The sequence below is a fragment of the Lepidochelys kempii genome, chromosome 27 (assembly GCF_965140265.1).
Source record: "Lepidochelys kempii isolate rLepKem1 chromosome 27, rLepKem1.hap2, whole genome shotgun sequence".
Lineage (NCBI taxonomy): Eukaryota > Metazoa > Chordata > Testudines > Cheloniidae > Lepidochelys > Lepidochelys kempii.
The window spans coordinates 16,489,927-16,512,444 of NC_133282.1; the positions used below are offsets into that span (position 1 = coordinate 16,489,927).

Below are 22,518 nucleotides of genomic sequence, written 5' to 3' on the forward strand. Positions count from 1 at the left end.
TCCGCCAACCTCCCGCACCTTGGGTAACACTGCCCAGCCAGCCAGGTGTTAACATTTCACTTCCCCACTCAAAAAGCAGTAGCCAGTCAGTTTCAGAGCCAGGATACTAGCGAGAGGGACCAGCGATCTGACACAGTAAGACAAGATGGGTAAAGGGCCAGTTAACACAGCAGAGATTTGTACAAATTGGCCAGAGGGGAATGTAATAGACCCTCCGCCAGCCTAGAGATTTTCCCCAATCCCAGCCATCAGTGTTTGCATTGGGGCAGCCACTAGATGTAGACAAGGACTGGCACAATTTGCACCACAGCAGCTCACTCCAGTTTCAAGCAGCGGTCAATGGTGTCTTTATCTGGCTGGAATTGGACAGAGAGCCCCGTGTCAGGATAGTCACATGGCAAGCTCCACCGTGCTCTTGAAATGGGATGGATCAGAGCCTGAGAACACAGGGAACTTAAGGGGAAGGGCCTAGTTACTGAGAGACTAACAGGGAAAGCCAAGTGTTAAAACTAAAGGAGCCCCTCAACGACCATTCTTTTCACTTTCCTGTCTCGAGCAAAGCATGTGAGCAAAGAAAAGATACACCAGCAAAACCTCAGCCAAGCCAACTGCTCCCACTCAGCCTGTGCACGATAAGATAATACTCCAGGCAACTCAGCATGGTCAGTGTCTGACCAAGCCCAGGGCTGGGCAATTAAAAGGAGCCTTGTGCAATTTACTCCAGGCAAACGACTACCCGGAATCAAAGCTCTGTTCTCACGCCAGCACTGACAAGGGAGTGCTGTAACAAAAGGAACTTACAATTACTCGCATGCATGATCCGGGGGTTCATCCACACGAGCCACGGTCACACTCACTCAGGGATTTCCTAGGAAGCTCAGTCCAGTGTCCCTGACTGCCACCACTGGACCCTGACTCCATAAAAAAACACATGCAGTGGTTATCAGACACACTCTCCCCAGGCAGGCTCACATCACATTTCAGAGGATGCTCTGGCTTCCAAGCACTTGTCAGAGCTGAGGAGGAAGTCTGTTGATATCCCTGGGAGCTGTAGACAGGTTTGGGGGCTCTACCTCACTGTATGCATAGATCTTTTTCTCTCCTTAGAGCGGTATTTTTATTTTTAAAATTGATCTTGTATGTAAGAGTCATGGACCGCAGATCTGAAAGCAAAAGGAATCGATACAGTATAAATCTATTAGGCACAAAATAGAGTCCAAAGGGAATTACAGAAGATACAGATTGAGATAATGCTGCTGCCTCTGGGATGGAAAGCGGGGCAAGACTTCAGCAAGTGTACGAATCCTTTCTTCTTGCAAGCAATGTTGGTTTCCTCTGGTTGGGGAAGGCAAGCTCCGGACTCCCCTACATTAAGGTTGCATTAAACCATTCTACCCCGCTTTCCCGTCGCGATGCATTCCACCAGGAGAGAGGAATGGGCAGATTTTGGGCTGGCTTCATGAACAGCTGGGAAAAGCAGGCAAGAGCCGCAGCACACTAAGGCTGTGTTATAGGAAGGGGGAGAAAAGCACCAGGCTGAATTGAGAGAAGGAGCATTTGAAAGTTGTAGGGTGCGCTTGCTCTTCAGTTTACTGTATCTCAGAACCGCTAGCTCCTTCCTCTGCTTGGCGGCAGGAGAGAAATGCCACAGAAAATGATCTGCTCACGGGGGTTTATTGTAGGTTTATTCAAGCCCAGGAGAAGCATCATTAGACATGGTACAAGTCAGTCGTAGCACACAACAGGTGTCTTACAGGGTGTCAGAAACACACTGGCCGGCAGAAGGGAATGAGCGTTTCAACCTCCGAAGGCGTGATGGAAAATTCCATGCTGAAATTCCCCCTCTGGCATCACCTGGGATGAACCCTCATTGCCCACGGACTTGAACTCAGCTTGCACCAGGTGGCAGAAGTGAGTCTGGTTCATTTCTGCCCAGGTCTCAGTGAGGGCATGTACTGCGGAGCACCGCAGTGATATCTGGACTGATTGGCAGCACCTGCTCAGGACAGGCCTGGGACAGGGGCTGCAGCAGGTCAGGCTGAGGGGCATCAGCAGAGCTGGGTGGGGGAAGCGGGCATAGCAACAAGGTGGCTCCAAGCCATCGTATTACTTGCTGTCCTCCACAAGCACTAAGTGCCACCTCTTCCCCCTGCAACAGTGCCGCATCTGCCCTCCCTTGCACTATTCTAGCTGCTTATCTTAGCAAAACTTAGGAAACGGGGTAAATCTAGCAGGAAGCTATTCCCACAGGAATCTGGGCACGCCCTGCCGACAGCCCGTCCCAGACGCACACGGGCAGGTGACATTACACGATGGAGCTAATCGGGACAGGAGGGAAGCATAAATTGTCTGCTGCAACATTTTGACTGCAGAGCCATGGCGGCTGCAAAGTTTGAAGACTCCCAAACCAGCAGAGGATCACGCCAGAGAAGGCTACAGAAGAAATCACCACAACACCCCCTTTTAATCTAGCAAAAAAATAGTTATGCCTCCCCTGTAGATTTAAAAATACCACTGCAGAAACCCCTGGGATCTGCAATTCGCAACAGGTGCCACCTTTGCTACCGACAAGATGTCGTGTGGCTGCTGCTCTGTTGGGTGTCTGGAGACGAAGGCCCATGACACATTTGTTTCAGTCACCGGTCCATGGATGAAGCAGATAAAGCTGCACGTACTGGAGGCAGGAAAGCGTTGAGCAGCTGTGGGGTCCCCGGAGCCATTCTTCAGCTCCAGTTCCCGTGTCCAGGACTCAGTCGCAACTCCGCAGATCCAACAGCAAGTGGTGAAATATACCAGCTACTGGGCCCCCAGGGAAACCATCAGTCTCTCAAGAGGCCACGTCTTGGCACAAAGGCTATTAGGGAAGTCCCAAGCATCTGGGCTTTATGAGAATAAAAAAAACTAGGTCTTAAAATATTAGGAAAAAAGATCCAAGAACAGCCAACAGCATTCAGCATCAGCAGACGATAGGGAACCACAATCCCACATGGGCTGGAGAGAACGGCACCTCTAACACGCCTAGTGCTGGGGAAAGCTGCTTCTCCAGCCACCCAGGCTGTTCCTGGGAATGAGGCACTGCTAGACTCAGGGTTCACTGGTGACTCGGAGTCTGCTCCACGGCAATGGTGTCCCCCTGGCATGGAGAACAGGCAGGATCCATGCAGCCAGAGATGATCCATTGTCCGCTCCCCCTGGCTTCTGTCCCGCCTTCCCTTCACCCAGCATCGCAGAAGGGGGAGCCGTGTTCACAAAGCGGCAATGGCCTTGGCAGCGACCCGGCGACCCAGGGGCAAGCTGAGATCTGTGATGGCCAGGACAATTTTGGGACTGGACATGGTGGACACTTTCACCAGCTCTGACACCTGCCCAAAGAGAGAGGGGAGGAGAAAAACGGATGACTGAAGGCAGCGTAGGACATGCCAGTGTTCTAGAGAGAGGGCTCAGAATAGCACATGCAAAAGCTACCAGCATGCAGGTCACCTGAGCCAGACGGTGGGACATGAGCCAGACTAGAAAAGGGAGGTGACCCTGCTGCCAGCGGGTTAAGATACAGGAGTCTGAGCCCAAACTCCTGCAGCTAGAGGCAACTTATGGGGCTGCTCTTCGGTGCTAGCAAATCAGGTACCCACAATAACAGCAATGCTTTGCCCACCTCTAGAGAGTCCAATGAGAGGATCTCAATGCACTTTGTGCCTCACAACCCCCTGCAAGGCGGGGATTAACCCCACTGTTCAGAAGGGGAAACTGAGGCACGGGAGTAGGCACGCTAGGTGCCCAAGGTCACACAACGAATCAGTGGTAAAGCGGAGAACAGAACCCAGATCTCTTGACTCCTAGTCCCAGGCTTTAAACCACAAGACCAACTTTGCCTCAGGCAGCGGGACTGAGCCGCTATAACACCGTAGCCTTCTCTGTTAGGCCGAGGCCCAGGATACTGGCTGGAGACCCTGCCCCATATAACTAGCTTCCCTGAGTCAGTTCAACGCTAGCAATCACCCAAGTTGCCCACGGTGTAAATTACTGACCCTCCACCTCCACTCCATCACGGTGAGGAGTTATAGGTCTGACCCGGCCTCATGTTGGGCCAAGCTGGGACGATGAGTAAGCAGGCTCCAGAGGCAAGTGGCCTGACCCCAGGTCGCTGGGAGTTCCATGCCACAGCAGGGCCAGGCTCGGGCACTGCAGAGCGAAGCCCATGGGTCTGGCACGCGGGGGGCTGGGTCAGAGTTCTCAGCAGGGGCTGTGGACCAGGAGCAGGACTCACCATTGTGAAGGGCATGAACTGCAGGATGCTGCCGCGGCTGCCCTGCTCCAAGCAGTCCACGCACTCCTCCATGAACCACTGGACGAACTGGGTGTGTGTGCCGGCTGTCTTGGCTCCCAGGATAGAGGAGATCAGCAGGAAGAGGTTTGCTGGAGAGGAGGGGAGACGGATGAGTATTTGTAGCCTCAGGATCAGCTCAGGATTGGCAAAGGGCTGGGAGGTGCCTTCAGCACCTGTGGACCCGTTCATGGGCACCTGCTGTATCAGGGCTCCTGACTCTGCCAGGCTGCTCAAGAGGAGTCAGCACCAGAAGGGCTTTACAGCAGAAAACGTACCCAACCCCTGTGCTAAGGAGACCAGCCAGCGCTCTGCTGCCGCCGGTGGGAAGGGATCCGTGCTGTGAGCCTGCCATGCAGGGACGCAAGCCAGGTCCATGCCGAGGGGAATCAACAGGAGCAGTGACTACAAAAGCAAAGCCAGTTCAGAAAGGCACTTCCCTGGGGAGCCCATACACTGCAACTGACCAGGTGCCGCTCAGCACGACAGGGGCTGATTCCACCTTCCTCTGCTGCAAAGGGAGCTGTGGGCAGGATACCCGACCTGACAGGCCATGCCTGATCCGATCCAGGCCTACGCTCCTGGAGAGCCCATGCAACCTCCTTATCAAGTCTGGGGACCAGCTCCCGCTTGGTACTCACCTAGGACTCTATTGAGAGGGTCCCTCATGCTGATGGTGTGAAGCTGGGAGGCAGACAGCGAACTGCTCATCGAACGATCTGCTGCAGAGGAGAACACACCCCGGTCAGGAGGAATAAGCCCACCGGGCACCTGCGCTCAACCACAGCTGCCAACGTTCCACCCCAGGCAAGATCAGGGACTACTGCCCCTTCCTAATCTGAACACCGCAGGACCATGGAGAAAACCAAGCCAGACGCACCCCCATCCCTGCAGAGAGGGACAGCCGAAAACTCCTGCTGTACAGAGCCCACTTGCGGGTGTGCTTTGCTCTGCCACTTGAGGGGTCTCCCTCCACCCTCAATGGGGGGCACATAAGATGCCTTCCCCAAACCCTCAATTTTATCTCTAACACAGTGATACTCAGACTTCAGCGGTTCAGGAGCCAAATTAGTGATCAACATTACCCAAAAATGCCAGTCTTGTGAATTCATTGTCTCATTTACTACAATACTATATATCCATATTTAAATGGTATGATAGTAGAAATATTTAGTTTATATATTTATTTCTCACAGAAAATAAGTTAACAGTGTACTGCAAGTTGATAACTTAATTGGTTAATAACATAGTAAAAGCATCCTGCTTGTGTGATGTAATTATTAACCAATCTAAGTTACTAACCAGTGTCTCTTGCGGCTCTTTGCAGCACATTAAAGAGCCACTTGCGGCTCTCCAGGCTCATTCTGCTCTAACACAATCAAAGGCAGAAAGCTCCCTTGAAGCTTTCCCAGCCTTTGGGGGTATTTGGATCCAGGGCTTTGGTTTGGTCCATCAGGCAGAAAGGGGAGTTATGAAGTTCGGAGCAAGATCCAACGCTGGCTCCAAATGCGAGGTGTTAAGATGATCTCTGAAGACAACACACATGTGGATTTGAGTTGCCATGTTAGCCCATTCCAACGCTGGAGTAGGAGAAAACTTGTTTCTGCTACCACGCTGGAAATTCAGACCCACAACACACAAACTCACTGTTTGTTTGAACTCATCACCTGGATTTCTATGTTGATCACCACACTGAGGGGATTGGTTATTGCCCATTGGCTCCTATCGTTAATATTACTGTAGGTCAATTGGATGTATCACAGGATTTTAGGCATTCTTGGATTGGACTAAAAAATGCCATGGCTAATTTTTGGATGTCACTGTGCTTCACTGTTGCACAAGCCCAGATGCTTCCTGAAAGCCAGCGAGGCAGGCAAAGCTTAACAGTGTTTATTACGAAGATGTATCTGTCTTCATTTCCCCAGCAATCCACATCTGGTCTGGTTTGAATAATGGCTCTGAACTGACACTCAGTAAAATCATGATTAACATAAAGCAGTAGAACATGTATATAGTACCTTTCGTGCGGAAGTACTTGATAAAATTCAACTGATGCACATCTTGTTCTTATGGTTCACATCACCAGCACTGAAATCAGCCAGCTCTGGGGTGGAACACAGCAGCTGTTTAACAGCCTCACAAGGGCAGGGTGACAAGCCTGACAGGGCAGGGTGTTACTGATCACTTACTTAAATGTCATAACTGGGGACAGGAGGGTTCATAGACACACTGGGCTGAAAGGGACCTTGAGAGGTCATCAAGTCCAGCCGCTGAGCTGAGGAAGGACCAAATGAATCTAGACCATCCTGGACAGGCATTTGTCTAAACTGTTCTTAAAAATCTTTGGTTAGGGGGAGTCCACACCCTCCTGTGCAAGCCTGTTCCAGAGCCTAACCGCACGGCTCTTTAGAAGGCAGAATTCTAACATCGGAGTTAAAGTTTGACCAAGATACCAGAGTTTAACACTGCAACTTTCGGGAAAAGGACCACGGGACCTAGAATAGCCAAGGCAGTCTGAACCTCGGGTTTACACCTCAGCCAAAAGATTGCCCATTCGACAACACACAGCAGCCCAGTGTCCCTTGTTCAGTACTGGATCGCAGTGTGCTACCTATTGGCTCACCAACCTCACTTCCTACAGCAGCTTAAATTTTCTCTGGAGGTCTCACATCCAAATATTGATTGGGCCTAATTCTGCCTAGCTTCTGAGATCACGCAGGACCGGACAGGTGGCTAAGGATGCCAATAAAAAGCATATTCCCATGCAAATTGCTCGAGAACTACGTGTAAACTCAGGAAGCAGGATTTCCAAATCACTGCTCCGTCACAGCAAATTAAAAAAAAAAACCCTACATGTCATGGAAAAGGGGAGAAAAAGGCACATTGAAAGAAAGAACAGGAAAGACGGTGAAATAAGGGGAAAACCACACAGAACGTCATGCATGTTTAAACAGCACAAAACCATGAGAAACCACCAGTTTAAAGGACAAGTGCTGAAAGGAAACTACTCAACAGATTGATGGGCTGGAGAATTGCAAGGGCATCTCTGATTCACTTCAGTCGAATCTGAGCGAGCACATTTCTGGCCTGTAACATCCTGCTATATATAAGCCAAGAGCCCAGAATGCGTTTCCTGTTGGATCTGTCGCAACGATTATTCATCCGTACACTAGTAACAATCAAATGTTACATTCAAGGAGACTTGTGTGGAATTCTTAAAATTAGCTTCATTTTGCTTCTTTAATGAAGGCCGCGGCGGAGTGAAATTCCACACCCGTACATTTTTACCTGGACGGGACCAGCAGGGCCAGCTCCTGCAGGCACTAGTTCGCCTGCAGCACGTGGCGGGGGGGTCTCTGCCTCTGGCAGAGAGCTTTCCTGCCCCATACGCAAAGGGCGAACGCGAGGAAGATTTAACCCAAAAAGGGCCCTTGTTCTCAAGTGGGTGAGAGACACTGGGGTTAACCAGGTGTTAAAAAGCAGGGCAGCCTTCCTCACACTCGTCCCCACGCAGGTCCGTCACGCATCGTAAGGAAGCAAACGGAGGAACGAGCCCAGCCTTCATTTCTGCTTCCCACCTTTATGGCTTCAAGTCACGAACGCCTCTTTAGTGACGCCTCTAAACCTTCCTCACCTTCTCCTCCACCTGGTCCCCAAACTGGGGTCATAGCACATCCCCCATGCCGTTGCTTACGGCTTTCTGTGGTCCGCCTCTGAAGACGCTGAACGGCTGCGTTCCAAACGAGAGGCAGCTGTCCTGCAGCGCAGGGCACAGAGAACGCTATCGCCCCACTGATGTAGAGAGCCTGAATCCATGAGGGGCTGAGCACCCTCCGCTCTCAGCCACCTCAGCTGCACAGATTCACGACTAAGACAAGTGCTTTGCACTGATACAGCAACTGACGCATTCAAATATCAAGCAAGTCACCCGTGAGGCAGGTGGGTCAGTATTAACAGCCCCAGACCAAACAGAGGCAACGAAGTGATTGGCCGAGGTATCGTCGGTGGAGGAAAGTCAGGAACAGAACCAGGGTCTCCTGATGCCCAGGTCCCCACGCCCAATGCCAGCCCACAGGCCACATTGCCTCTGGGAAGCTGGTGCCACAATTTCACTTACTAGGGCTGGACAGAACATTGGCGTCCTCCTCGTTGGAGCTCAGCAGACGCATGAGCTTGGACGGCTGGGTGTCGTCCAGGGGGAACAGGCTAATGTAATCCTGGAGAGGAGGAAAGCAGAAGATTCAGGCCTGGCTGAGCTGGAGCTCGCTGGGCACCCCTAGCACCAGGAAGGTCTCCGGGCTTGGCTGCTATCCAGGCCGGCCTCACAGTCACACCCCTCCCTGGGGGCAGGGCGCAGCACGACTGGGTGAAACCAAGTGCAAGGCATGTGGCCAGGTGGGGGGTTTTAACACGCAGCAAGCAGAGGTGTAGTCCAGCTCCGTGCGGCGGGATCACCGCATGCACTTGTGCGTGCGAAAACGGTCAAGAGAACAAACTTTACCAGCCAACCCCAAAGTATCCCCAAGAGACGGCAGCCTTCCCTTTATTAGAAAACCAGCTCTCTCAAAAACAATCCGGCTTCCAGCCCATCCTGAGTGGCTGCTTAAGATGGGTTTGCCCAGATGTGCACTGCCCACAGGATATAGATCCATGCAACCCAGAGACTTTGCACTCCACACACACACACACACACGTACCTCAATGTCCTCTCGGTGCCTCTTCCTTTGCCTGGCTGATGCTTGGCCCTTGTTGTGGGAGGAGTAGGAGCTCAGGGCGCACCACACAGAGAGCCTAGCGTGAGAATCACAGGAAAGGAAAATAGCGTGAACTGCAGGGGCGGTTTCCCTGGATTCAGTATCACCTCAGCAGCACAGCGGCCAGTGCTCAAGAGGATGTGGGTTCCTGCCTCCATGGCTGGCTCATTGTTTGGGGATAGCGTCATTGACAGCATGAGCTTCCCAACATGACACAGCAGCTTATCGCTTCCCCCTCGCCCCTACGGCTCTCCCCACTGAGCCCCACGCACGCAATCCAGGAGACTTCATGCCTCCTGCTGGCCTAGCCAGATTTGCTTAGTCATTGCTTTGAGCGAGGGAGGCCGTGTCTAGAGCAAGGGAATGGGCAAGCAGGATGCCTGGGTTCTATTCCCAGGTGTGCCACGGACTTGCCCGGAGAGCATGGGTCACCTCCAGCAGGGATCCCCAGTCTTCCCCCACCCCCCAGCTCCAAAAGCAGGACTCTTCGGTACACGTCTGTCAAAGGGCCCCCGACGGAGGCAGGCCGGGTGGTTCCCTTACTTGGCAAGGGCCTTGCCAGGCGGGTCCATCAGGGTGTGCCACTTGGAGGAATCGGTGAGCAGGCTGGGCAGGATGTGGCCCAGCAGGGATAACGTCAGCTGGTGCATGTCCAAGCAGAAGATGGCGTAGAGCAGTTCCACTGCCCGCAGCGTGTGCTCCTTGCGGGTTTCCTTCAGCAGCTCCTGGCGGGAGATAGCGGGGGACAAATCAAGGAGTGGACTGACAGCCCTGCCACTATTGCCATGGACATGGGGATCTCTGGCAGCCATGGCTGTCACTCCTGCAAGCAACACACATGACCTGTGCACGTCCAGAAAGAGCAGCAAAAGGGAGGCAGCGGAATGTAATGGTTAGAGCAGAGGTCTGGGAGCCAGAACTCCTGAGTTCTGTTACCAGCTCCGCTGTCAACTTGCCACTTCCTCCAACACCCCTGCCACCTGTGCCTCAATTTCCCCACATGGAAACCTGGCACCATTCTACAGACAGCCCACCGGTGCAATGACTGCCCCCCAGCACGTACCTTGACCAGGTTGTTGCAGAACCAGTAGACACCTCCCATGTGCAGCAGCGTGTCGAAGATATGAATGGAGCGACTGTCGACCCAGCCCTTCTCCAGCACCTTGGTGAACACGCCTGTCAGGACCTCTTTGATGGGCTTCTTAGGGGGCAGCAGGTTCCAGTAGGGGATGGGGTCCGTCCCCGTGGAGGGGAATCGGATCTGCGTGGCCGTCTGCTGCAGGACGTCGGCGCACATGTGCTCCAGGATGGAGCTCATTATCACCACGCTGGGAAGCGAAGAGACACACGGAGCAAGCTGAATGAGAGGGCACTCCGCACCCACAGCCTGCTCTCTGCAGAGAACTCCTTCCGGCAATGTCCAGTTTGAGATTTAAAGCTACAAGAGGCAGGAAATCGAGCCCTCCGGAGACAAGGCCCCAGCCCCATGGCTGCTGTCTTTCCCCACATGACCGCCCCCCTCACCGCTCGTTGTAGAACTGCAGCGTGTTCTCGCTTTGCAGGGATGTGGCCAGCTGCCGGATCATCTGCAGCGACTTGTCTCGCTCGTCCAAGCCCAGCATGCGGACGTGGGCCACCAGCCAGGCCATGGCGCACACGGCCATGCTGCACACCTTCCCTTTGATGTTATCCGTGATTTTCTGAGGGCGAGACACAGGCAAACGGCTGAGGTTCTGCACGAGACACAAATGCTGCCCCGCCCTCTTTCCAAAGACACTGCTCTGTTTCACATCACTGGGGGGGTCCTGAAGCAACAGAACCAAATCCACCCCAGTGCAACTCCATCCGTTTCAGGGGGGTGGGTCTCGCCCCAGGGCCTTGCCCAATCCCTGCTGAAGGCAGTGGAAAGCTTGGACCAGCCCCTCGGTGGCAAGTGCTGAAAGCGAATGGTCGTACGCAGCGTTTCTATGGTGCTCTTTCTCCCCAGACTGCAGAGCCCTTGATAGACTGGGGCAGGATCAGTGTCGAGATCCCCCAGTACAGATGGAGAAACTGAGGCACAGAGAGGAGCAGCACCTCGCCCAAGGTCACAGGGCAGCAAGCAGGGCAGGATTTTGTACGCATCTCACCCTACCAAAGGGCTGAATGTTTGTAAGTTTTGCTCTCTGGAGGTGTCTGACTGCTGAGGAGCAAGAGATACACTTTGCAATAAAGCATCTGAGGGAAATGCCCAGTGGGGAAAGCTCCCACCAAAGAGCAAAATCTGGACCCCACAATGCAGGACAAGAGACTCGGTCCTAACCGAGAGTTTACACCCGCATCCAGTTTCACTGGCATTAGACACTTACATTGTGAAGGCTGGTACCACTGAGCATGTGACAAACAGATCACACTTATGGTGAGCGGTGATATTCCAAGCATGGTTTCTTTGTTTTAATTGAAGGCTGATGAAAGATGCTGGATTGACCGTTCTAGAGACGGACATCCCTGTTTACCAGGCCCGGTAACCCAGGGTTCTCTCTCTCACCCCTCCACCCCCACCCCACTGTGCTGAACCCCTATCCTGGAGGGGTGGTATTCAGAGCAAGAAGGGCATTCAGCCCCCAGGACCCGCTCAGGCTTCGGGTGAGTCTGTGAGGCGAACATTTGCAAACCTGCCTTCTGGAAACACCCAGCCCAGGGAGGTTTGTGCCGTGGCCCTACCCCCGTGGGGCAGGGCTCCCCTAAGGTGCCCGGGGAGGAGCCAGTGGCACGGCTACCTGGATCGACTCAAAGGTGAGCACTCCATTCTCCCAGGCATTGAGGATCTCCAGGATGGCCGCCGAGATGCTGAGACATACCTCGTGCCATTTCATTTGCCTGCCGGGAGGAGGAGGGGGAAACAGAGGGAGACCCGGTCAGGGGCACAGGATACCTTTAAACGCTCTCTCACCACGACCCTATCAGCCCGAAGGGGCAAGTCACGTGCTGGCGGCAGCGTGGGTCCCACGGGAAAGCCGCGCTGCTGGCCATCAGCCTAAGCTGGCTTCTGGTAGAATGGGCTCAAGCAAACAGCTCTGTTGGGAATCTAGCTCAGCCCAGGCTGGAGTATGAGTGGGAGTCGGGTCCCCCCCCACCACCACACACACAGGGGAGCTACGTACACCAGCTTCATTTCCGAGGAGCTGTTCAGCAGAGCAACCAGCGATTCCACCTTGGTGGAGTCAGGCCGGAAGCAGGGATGATCGGGGTTGAGGATTTTCCCCTCCTCCGGCATGCAGGTCTGCATCCAGGTCTCGAAGAACGGCACCTCACCCGTGGGGCTGGACTCTGAGAGGATCACCTGGAAAGAGGTCCCAAGCAAAGGCCCCCTAAGAGAACGCGGAGCAGCCCAGCCAATGCACAGCTCACAGCTGATGCAACAGCAACACACAGTGGCCAATGTGGCTAATGCCAGGGGACTATTCCTGAGGGAAAGGCAAATCTCCGTGGTTCTGGCCAGTCCCAATGAGGCGAGTTACTCTCTGCCCTTGAAGTGTCACTCTCCCACGGGATTCTCCTTCCCTTCCTGTTGTGCTCTGCACAGACTGCACATTCCACCCCAGAGGTGGCTGCATTTCAGTGACTGAGTGGAAGCAGGTCCTACGTCAGCCTCTAAAAAGTACTCTTTGGATGGAGGAACGACTGCCACCAGGACCTGGCGTATCTGTCACGAGCAAGGATTCTTGCCCTGCCAACTCCTTGGGTGCAGAGTGCCCCCAAGCCCTCCTAGGGAGCATCCCTTGCTTCCCTACAAACCAATCACTCCAGGTCCCTAGCAATGTTTTGGATAATGACTTCCCAATACACCTGTGCACAGGAAATCCCGGCAGTGAGGTAGCCAAGGATTATCCTGGGCTTGCAGGAGCCGGGATGTTTGCACCAGGCTGGCCTCCGTGCCTTCGGTTTGCTGGTGTGTGGAGCTTCCCCTAGGCCCCCCCAGCCCGGTGAGCTGGGACAGCACCCTGCAGGCTCTCACAGCCCGCGGTTAGGAAGGAAGCAGGACTGGGGGAGGAGCCGACAAGGAGCCAGGCTCTGCTGCGCAGCGGGCCCAGTAAAGGATGGAAATACCAGAACGCAAATCAGCTGCAATGCAGCCGAGCACCAGGGACTCCAGCTGAATCAACCCACAGCACAAGGTTAAACCAAAAGAAACCCGGCTTGGGAGGAGTCACGCCTCCCCCAAAGAGCTGTTTCACCAGCTACCCAATTCCCTTGCCCAGATATCTGCCCCCTTTAACGTTCTCTGGAAGCGGATCTGGGCATGTGCGACATGCCAAAGGACTGTGAACTGCTAGGGTGTAGGCCTTGCCTTCCTTGGCCCTGCTGCTTCATTGGCTGTATGGTACCATCCCGGGGGGCCTGTGGGAGTTCGGCTTTTAGAATCTCCAAATGGGAGACACGGCTGTGAATTTCCCTGTTCAGAATACAGGAGGCTGCTGCCTGGCCCACTGGCTGGACTGTGCACTGACATACAATGGAGCGGGGTTGGATTGCGGAGTACGGCTGGCTCCCAAGCTGTGGAGATTCAAGAATACCCGTATATTTCCCTACCGAGTACATAGGACTATTACTGCGCACTGCCCTAGCCTTCTAAGACAACACAAACAGTAAGCAAGACCCACAAGGCCCCGAAGAGAGACATGTTAGGATTACTTTAAGCAGCACCAAAATTCAGCCACCTCTGGGGTGACATGCCATTGCTGTTCAGCAGAACCCAGCCAAGCTGCACAAGACTTTATGATGGAAAGTAATTAACAACAAAGCCAGCTGAAGTGGCAGGGTGAGTTTACTAGCAATCCTTTGTTCCTTTCTATCTCCTCTCTCCAAGCATCTACCAGTACCTTCCAAACATTACTGAATTAATCCTCACCGCACTCCTGAGAGGTGGGCACTAGAGACTGGGAAACTGAGGCAGAGAGCAGGGAAGTGGCTTATTCAAGGCCACAGAGAGAGTCAGTGGCACAACCAGAAACAGAACCCAGGAGTCCTGACTCCCCTGTCCTAAGCTTTATCCTCTGTAAGTTAGAAAAAGGGAGGTAGGCTGGGAATTTACCCAGAATAGAGAGGTTAACTCCCCAAATACAAACATGTTTAATAGCGGGGAGAGAGTTCCCCTTACCCACCCCTGGAGCTGCTCACCACTAGACTGTCTGTACGGTATTCATACAGGCTAGGACAATGCTGCATCTTTACCCAACTGGGGACCTGGGGGCAAATGGGGGAGAAACAGACCCCCCAGAATCAAACAGGAACATGGACAAGCGAAAGAGCTGGCGTCTCTGAGCCAGAGTTAGCGCCTTCTTTCATGAGCATGACCATGTTAACTGTAGTTGCACAGCGCCCCCATGTGGGCATCCTTATATATTAATCTCAAAACTGAGCAGGATGAGAGGATTCAGAGATGGAAAGAGACGTGGTCGATCACTGAGCCCATCTCGCCAGAGGTTAATCCGGACCCAGCTCTAGGAAACAAAGCAGGAGTGGGTGGGGATGGTTTTTTCTATCTCCGACTCCTGTGATGTTACAAGGTTACGCCAAATGCCCACACTCTGTGGGTCTGACACGAGAAGCAGCGAGGGGAAGTAAAACGAACAGAGTAAACCAAGGTCAGGAGCGGCCATCAATTTTCACAGGGTCACAGACTTTAAGGCTCTGATCATCTGATCGGACCCCTGCAGGACATTCAGCCAGGGATCCCTGCAGCAGATGAACCATTCTGTCATGCCCAACAATAGGGGTGGCCTCGGTTTGGGGGCGCCCAGCTGGCAGCCCCTTGACCTGGTTTTCACAGGTGCTGAGCACCCGCAGTTCACTTCAGCTGGAGTTCTGGGTGCTCAGTGCTTCTGGGGAGGGGAAAAGAAAAACCATCAGGCCCTCAGCTAGCAGCTGAAGACAGCAGCCACTGACAGACTTTTGGCTGGAAGTTAATTTCATGCGTCCGTTGGCCCGAGAACAGAACAGAACAGGAGTTCCCACAGCTTCCAGGACTCTTGCTCTTTCCAAACCCAGCCCTCTCTTTTCCAAGCTGAAAGGAAGCAGGTGAAATTAAATGCTCCGATGATCTCTGCACAGAGAGCCCTAACGGGATGCTCCCAGCGGGTCACCATCTGTGGCGATCAAACCCACCACCTCTGGATCCAAAAGCATGAGCTTCTGTCGCCCAAATGAAAAGACCCAGCTCCGTTAGATGCGCCCTCTACGTGATCCAGCCACCAGAGGGACACCAAGAGGGAAACAGCGCATTAGCCTAAGCTATAGAAGTGCTGTATGGTCTGAGCTCAGGTTTATTCGTTCAGGATCTCCTAGCTGGATGGCACGAGGTCAGGCTTCCTGGAGAAACCGGTCCACAGAGCCACACGCACGGGGGGCAGCCTACCTCAGAGCCGTAGGTCTGGGCGACGTGGCACAGCATGAGGAAGGAAATGTCGAACAGCAGGGCCCTGACAGAAGCCGCTTTGGCTGTGGAGGAGAAACCAAGCCATTACCAGAGGAGCTTTCCAACCCCAGTTCGCCCAACTCCTTCCCTCAAGGCCCCAGTGGGATGCTGTGGAGGGACCTCCCCCACCCCACTGCACTGGAACATGCTGCCTCCCGTGGGGGGCTGCTCCTGCCAGCAGGGAGAGCAGGTCGGTGCTCACACCACCCAGATCTCCTGCATAGCGGCCTCACCTGAGGGACCAACACGTCCAAGGGCAGGGAACTTTCACTAGCTCCCACCCCGCATCCTGAGCTGAGACCCTGCTGCACCACTAAGCGGCCATGGAGCCTGGAGCTAAGCCTTCCCTCCAGCCAATGGAAGGTCAGAGCATTTCACATGTTTAATCACATGCAAATATATTCATAATCCTTATCTTGGGTCCTGTGCTCAGACATCATCCCTTCCAAAGAGGGAGAGGCTAAGGGGCACTGGCAGCAGGCCAATCTCCCCCTTCCCCCGGGGAAGGAAGGGGGACTCATCTCCCCCACCCCCATCACAGAGCCCCCTGATCTGCAACTGAGCTGGGGACGAGCGGCGGGGGCTGCGGGGCAATGCACACGTGCTGCCAGAGAGGATAAAGAACCCCAGTGAGCCCTGGACCCTGCCAGAGGGAATCAATGCCCCCTTGTGCAGGCCCCTGGCTGGGACAGTGCTTTCTACTGTTACACTACGGCATTAACTCTTTCAGACCGGGGGTGCTCTATGAAAGGGCCCGGGCCCAGCTCCTCCACACTCAGTAGTAAGGGGCTCTGCAGTTCAAGCTGCCCTGTCACACTTACAGCCTTCTCCGCTGATGTGCTTGGTAAATTCATTCAGCCTGAAGAGAGGCAGAGAAAGAAGCAATGAAGCGCCATAGCCGAGGGTTCGGTCTCTGTGGCTGGTGAAACTGAAACCTCTTTATCCCTAGGGCAGGGAAGGCTGCCCACACCGGCTGCCCACGCCAAGCCTCCTCCACCCTCACTTGCCACAGCAGCTCAGGCCCAGCTTGGACCCTCTCCCCAACCAGGGCCAGCCTCCCAGTTCCCACCGGCTCCTTTCTCTGCTGGCTCCATGGCGCAGGCCCCGTCTGAAGATGGAAGGGGAAGGAGACCAGACGTGGGGCTGGGACTCTGTAGGCCTGGGTTCAGTTCCCAGCTCAGACATGTCCCCTCTGAGCTTCCATTGCCCAGGGTAAAATGGGAATGACCCTTGCTCTCCCCCACCCATTGCCTGGTCTGGTTAGCCTGGGAGTCCCTGCTGTTAGGGTTAGAGGCCCCAGCCAACCTGATCTTGGCCTCTAGCCGCTACTGCTCCATCCATCAATCCTAGCAGAGTAACAGCATCTGCCACATCTGACATGGGTGCACTGAACAGGGAGGATTCAGGCTAACCCAGGAGATGGCACCCTGTACGTTAACACACGCACACCTGTTCTAAGAAGCCAGCACCACATCAACCCGACCCACTACCAGACCCCAGCTGCACTGGCTGTTTGGTTCGCACTCTCTTTTCATATGCTTTAGTGGTTTGAAGATTTGAATGTGTGCAAAATAAAAATGACTCCAAACCCCAAGCCTGGGTTCCGCCCAAGACTGGTCTGACTATAATAACAATTCCCAAGAATGATTCCAGCTGACAGGCAGGGCTTTAACATGTCAAATAGGAAAAAGTCCTGTTTATTTATATTACCCCAGTGCTTGGACACCCCAGTTCGGATTATGCTGGGTGCTGCACAGAAAACAAGTGAGAGGTATCCCTCTGCCCCAGAGCTCACAATCTAAATAGACTAAGCCCGTCTACATTAGGAGCGCTTTGCTGCTACAGGAACACCAGTATATAAATCTCAAGAACGCACGGCTAGCGTGGACGCAGCTAAAGCTGCACTTTCCTGGTACAGTAAAAGTGCCCCACGCAAACAAAACAGGCGATAATCGGTAAAAGGGCAGCGTTGTCAGTTTAGCTGCATCTACACTAGGGGCTCCTGTTGGCACAGCGAGGTGGGTCAGGGATCACATCCCTGACTGACATAGCTACTCTGGCAGAATTTTGTAATGTAGACATAACCTAAGGAATGGAGGGGAAACTGAGGCACAGAGAGGGGAAAGGACTTGCCCAAAGTTGCACAGCAAGTCCACAGCAAAGCTGGGAATAGAACCCAGAAGTCCTGACTCCAAGTGTATGCCCTGTCCACTGGGCCCGGCTGCCTCAAGTTGGCTTACCATGTGCACTCCCACATCAGCTGGTTTTAGAGTACACGAGTTCAACCTCACAATTCTAGCTACTTATTTTTAATGCACCATCCAACACCGCAGCTTTTCCCCTGCCCGCCTGGGGACAGCGAGGGATTTTAGCGAGCAAGCAGAGTAGCAGGGCTGTTTGTTTGCGATATCATGGCTGGGGCAGGTGGATTTTGTGCCTGGGTGGTATGTTTCCAGCACAGGAGGCTAACAAACCCCCCCGCATAACGATCTGAGCTCTGAACATCTGCAGACCTATCCCGAGATTGCTGAAAAGCACTGATTAAAGACACGTTCTCAAAGCACCACAGGGGGCTTTGCTGTACAGCTCCCACTGCCAGCCGAGGCAGATGCGTGACCAAAGCCGGCTGCGTTGCTGCACCCATAGCATGAGAGGACACAAAATACAGATCGATCCAGCCTCGTTATATCTCCTGGATGTTTGCGGCCACCTGCTTCCCTCGTTTTGCTCAGAGGTGGGAGGTCTGAGGCACAAACAGGTGACACAGCTGACATGGCACCCCGCGCCCAGCGATAACCCAGCACAGACAATATCTCTGGAGTCACTCACTTGATGAACTTCCGAGCAAAAGATTTCAGCTTCCCCGTCGCTGCTGCAGCTGCCAACAGCAGATCCAGGCTCTTCCCAGACAGCATGTGGCCCAAGACGCCTAGTAGCCCCTCTGGGGATTTGGAGTGATCTGCATCCATGGTCTGGTGAAAAAACGGAGGGCCGGGGAACAAAGCAGTTTTAAACAGTGTTATAAAGCGGCTGTAGAAATCTGGGCATGACTGGAGCTCTCCGATTGGCTGTCGGTAACGCCATATGCAAGTCAGTCCTCATCAGAAGCCCCGTGGTTCTGGTCTACATGAGAAAACAAGAGATCCCGTCTCCCCAGAGGGATAAGCCCTGCCAGACGGCGCTCTAGCGTTGCTCAGCCACCACCCAAGGAGAGCTGTCATTACCCATAATCCACCACCGGTTGCGGCTCAAGTGGGACCTGTGGGACAAAATGTACTTGCTGATTCAGAAGCTGGGGAGAGGGGCGGCCCTAACAATGCAGGGAAAGACTGCATCCGCCTGCGTGAGCTCTGTGTGCATTATCCAGAGAGAAAGGAGTTGGGAGCAGGACGTACACAGAGCTCTCTGCCTGCAGAGGCCTGAGTCATGCTGTTACAGCCCAAGTGCTTGAATATGCTGGATAAGGTCACCACTTCCAGGCGTGGCTAAAGGGGTGGCTTGGCATGGGGAACAGCCCCTCTGACTCTTACAGCCACTACAGCAGAACAGGACACCCGTCGATCCCAATGGCGCGGCACAGGGCTGCTGGCTGCCAGCTGCCCGCAGTGAGCCTGCCTGCAAGGCTGACTAGAGGTGCCGCCTTTCTCCCAGCACTGGGAGAGAACCTGGAGCATTACAGCCGCTCACAAGCGATCAAGGGTCCCAAGTGTCCACAGCGGTCTGGGACAGGGGCGAGGAGCACTGGGGAAGTTACCTTGAGGATGTTGGTGACAGTGGGCTCGGCTCTCAGGATGAGCCCCGGGTTGGGCTGGATGTTGGCATTCTCTGCCGATTTCAAGCGTGGCGCGTGCTCCCGGTCGGCCGTCCTGGGGGAGATATGCACGGAGATGAGGGAATCAGAGAGGAGGGGCCCCCTCTTTCCCCTGCTTTCCAAACAATGTCCTTTGAGTCTGCGATCCCCCACTCCCTTCACCAAAGTGTGCCATCTACACCAAGCGGGACAGGGTTAATACAGCCCGCGGGAATCCAGCACCCACGCCCCTCCCCACATAGGGAGCCTGTGGCCAGCCAGAGCAGCAGATCTGAGCCGAGGAGGCAGTTCCCTGGGCTGACAAGGCCCCCTTCCCTCCCAGTCCCCATAGTGTGCTCAGCAGAGACCAGCAAAGGCCTTTCTCTTCCGGCTGACACACCTAGGGTCTTTTAGCCCCCGCCTCTGACTGACTCTTCCTTTAGGGTTTTGACATCTGGTTAGATCCAAACTGTCCCGTTAACTTCCTCATAGTGGAATAAAGACACCCAGAGCCCCGTGATTCCCCAGGGAAAGGGATGGCAGCAAGACCCAGCTGCTATCAATGTGCAGGTCTTTCACAGGGGAACTCCCAAAGCGGCAGAGCTGGGGGCCTACCGTTTGGCGACCAGGTTGGTCATGTTGGCCTCAGACAGCAGTCCCTGTTTGCTACACTCCTGCAGGAGCAGACTGGTACAGTCACAGCTGGAATTGAGAGAGATGGAGCTAAGAGCACAAGTTTTCTACTAGATATTAAACCCAGGACACAGACCAGTTTACCAATTCGGGGCTGTGGGGCTCCTCCGGCATGAGAGACACGCTGTCCCCATGGTTCTGCGCGCAGCCCAATGGTTTTCAACAGAATCCAGTCATTCCCACAGCAGCGAGGAGGAGGAAAGACCCCGCACATGGCATACAACAGCCGTGCCCTTCCACATGCTTAGGCTCTTTCCCCTGGGTGCTCCGAGGTCAGGCGCAGACATGGGAGGGAGAAGCACTTACTTGCATCGCTGATCAGCTTTGTCCAGCAAAGGGGTGAGTTTCAGCAGGAACTCAAAGGCACAATTCACATCCTCAGTGAAATCCTGCAGCCACACAAGAGGCAAGAGCTCGATCAGACCTCGCTTCACAAGGTACAAGAGATTCTTTCAGCTGAAGCAACAAAGCCACTTAGAAACTTGGGCTCGATTCTGCCCCATCAGCTGAATAACTCTGCACAGCTTCACCTGGTGGACCAACAGAGTGTTGGCTGGTCAGTGTGACATTAGCAAAGGGATGGATTATCCTATGGTGCTTCTGGGACACAGGGAAGGCTGGGCGGCCAGAATCTGATGTTCAGAGGTGCCGCCTCCCACTGAAGTCACAGCACGGCAGAAACACAACCCTCAGCAGCAACAGGAGCGCCAGACACTTGCCATGAAAGTCAGGCCCCAACCTCTGCTCATGCATTACAAGCTGACATCCACTGCTCAGCAAGGAGAGGGAGGAGATCCTTAGAAATGGGTTGGGTTGGTGTTTTACTGTGGAGTTCCCAGCCCTCAAAACAAAATCACCCACAGAGATAGCAAAAGAGCACTGTGGTAAATGATAAGAGCAGCCAAGCAGGGATGACTTGTGACCTCTGGCTATAAACCTTCCCCCAAGGGGTTTCAGCCTAGACCAGCTATCACAGTGGTACCCCATCCTCCCATCACACCCTTGAGGCCAGGAGTTTGTCTCCTCCCCCGGTTATGTCTCATCTTTTAGACTGTAAGCTCCTTGGGGCAGGCAGTGCCCTTGGCCGCATGGCCCCGATGTTGCCGAGACCTACACACATGCTTATGGTTACGGACACGAGGGGACCTGCTGACCAATCAGAACGTTCCTGGTGCAAAGCTGAGCACGGGCCTATGTCTCTGAGGGAGCAAGGTCTATATTTGTCTAGTACAACAGAGCCCCAAACTGGCTGTGGGGTGGGGTTACACAGAGCCCCTGCTACGGGGGGAAGGACCACCCTGGTATGAGAGGCACACACAACCCCGGGCAGAGTTTCAGAGAGTCCCTGAAACAGAGGGAGGTAGGAGGGTGGCAAGAGGGATGCAAGGAGCCCCTGGTGTGTACAAGTTCAGACGACACAAGTTACAAAGCATGTGACCTCCCAGGCTATTAGACCGTAAACTCTTTGGGGAAGTGATTGTCTGCTACTCTGGGATTGTTCAGTGCCTAGCACAACAGAGCCTCCATCTCATCTGGTCCCTGGGCACCTCCTTTACAAACTTGATCTCTGTGTGTGTGTGTATTGTGTGTACACACACACATGCACTGTAAATGATCAACACTAAATACCAACAGTCACAGCAACTCACCTTCTCTCCCTGGGGATATTTCTTTAGTTTAACCAGAACCTGAGGGATCTGAAAGAAACAGTTTTTTAAAACATTCAGATCTAGCCCAAGAGATCCTGGGTGCAGAGACTCAGGCTCATGCAGCACGATACGTGGCTCGCACCCAGGCATCATGGCACAAGACACCAGCCCTAGAGGAAACACCCCTAAGAGCTGCCCCACAGAACTGCACCAGCGACCCATCTAGTCAATGCCCTGGGACCATCTGATGATTTAACTGGGAATTGGTCCTGCTTTGAGCAGGGGGTTGGACTAGATGACCTACTGGGGTCCCTTCCAACCCTGATATTCTATGATTCTATGATCTGTTCCCGAGGAAGGTGGGAGGAAAGCCCCCTCGTGGACATTTATGGAATCACCCACACAGAAGGGAAGTGTCACAGTTTCTTCCTAACCCATCTCTCAGAGCTGAAGCAGGAGTGTCTGTTCATTTCCATTAGGTCCCCGATTCCCTTCACACCTGTCAGTCCCAGCGGAGATTACTGGGGATGAGATGGAGGAATACGAAGTTGGAATGTGTTGAGCTTGTTCTGGGGTCAGTTCCCGTCCACCGTCCCATTTTTTTTTTTTTTTTTTTTTTACAAAAAGCGGACAAGAGCTGGGACAGGGGATCCAGGGCCATAGGCTGCTGTTTACATTGGGGAGAGGGGAAAGAAAGACGCTAAACACATAACCTTTCAGTCTGCCAAGGACAAAGGAGGAATGTGAAAAAGGAACAGCACCAGGGTCTTAACACAACACTTATTCCCCCTCTGATCGAAATCAGACAGTCACTTAGCATTTATAAAGCATTCTGCAAGGCTATCACCCCTGCT

The 22,518-nt window shown here is 53.7% G+C and overlaps 1 protein-coding gene and 1 non-coding gene across 5 annotated transcripts in view; both read right to left on the reverse strand.

The window, feature by feature from the left end:
- Positions 1–1,663: 1,663 nt before the first annotated feature.
- MED24 (mediator complex subunit 24) overlaps positions 1,664–22,518 on the reverse strand; it is a 35,152-nt gene continuing 14,297 nt past the window's right edge. For 3 of the 4 annotated variants that reach the window (XM_073326426.1, XM_073326424.1, XM_073326425.1), the window contains 17 exons: positions 21,665–21,712; positions 20,322–20,404; positions 19,938–20,024; positions 19,287–19,398; positions 18,362–18,504; positions 16,354–16,391; positions 15,473–15,555; positions 12,219–12,397; positions 11,835–11,934; positions 10,600–10,775; positions 10,139–10,403; positions 9,619–9,800; positions 9,019–9,112; positions 8,439–8,538; positions 4,963–5,043; positions 4,265–4,413; positions 1,664–3,362 (listed from right to left, as the gene is read on the reverse strand). In XM_073326426.1, coding sequence (XP_073182527.1) covers positions 3,246–3,362; positions 4,265–4,413; positions 4,963–5,043; positions 8,439–8,538; positions 9,019–9,112; positions 9,619–9,800; positions 10,139–10,403; positions 10,600–10,775; positions 11,835–11,934; positions 12,219–12,397; positions 15,473–15,555; positions 16,354–16,391; positions 18,362–18,504; positions 19,287–19,398; positions 19,938–20,024; positions 20,322–20,404; positions 21,665–21,712 — 2,037 coding nt within the window. In that variant the 3' untranslated portion in view covers positions 1,664–3,245. Of the gene's footprint in view, positions 3,363–4,264; positions 4,414–4,962; positions 5,044–6,339; positions 6,426–8,438; positions 8,539–9,018; positions 9,113–9,618; positions 9,801–10,138; positions 10,404–10,599; positions 10,776–11,834; positions 11,935–12,218; positions 12,398–15,472; positions 15,556–16,353; positions 16,392–18,361; positions 18,505–19,286; positions 19,399–19,937; positions 20,025–20,321; positions 20,405–21,664; positions 21,713–22,518 lie in introns of those variants that run through there. The other variant, XM_073326427.1, reaches the window with a different exon arrangement.
- Positions 15,881–15,988, reverse strand: LOC140904116 (small nucleolar RNA SNORD124). Its single transcript, XR_012156442.1, has one exon. It is a non-coding gene; the product is annotated as a small nucleolar RNA SNORD124 (small nucleolar RNA).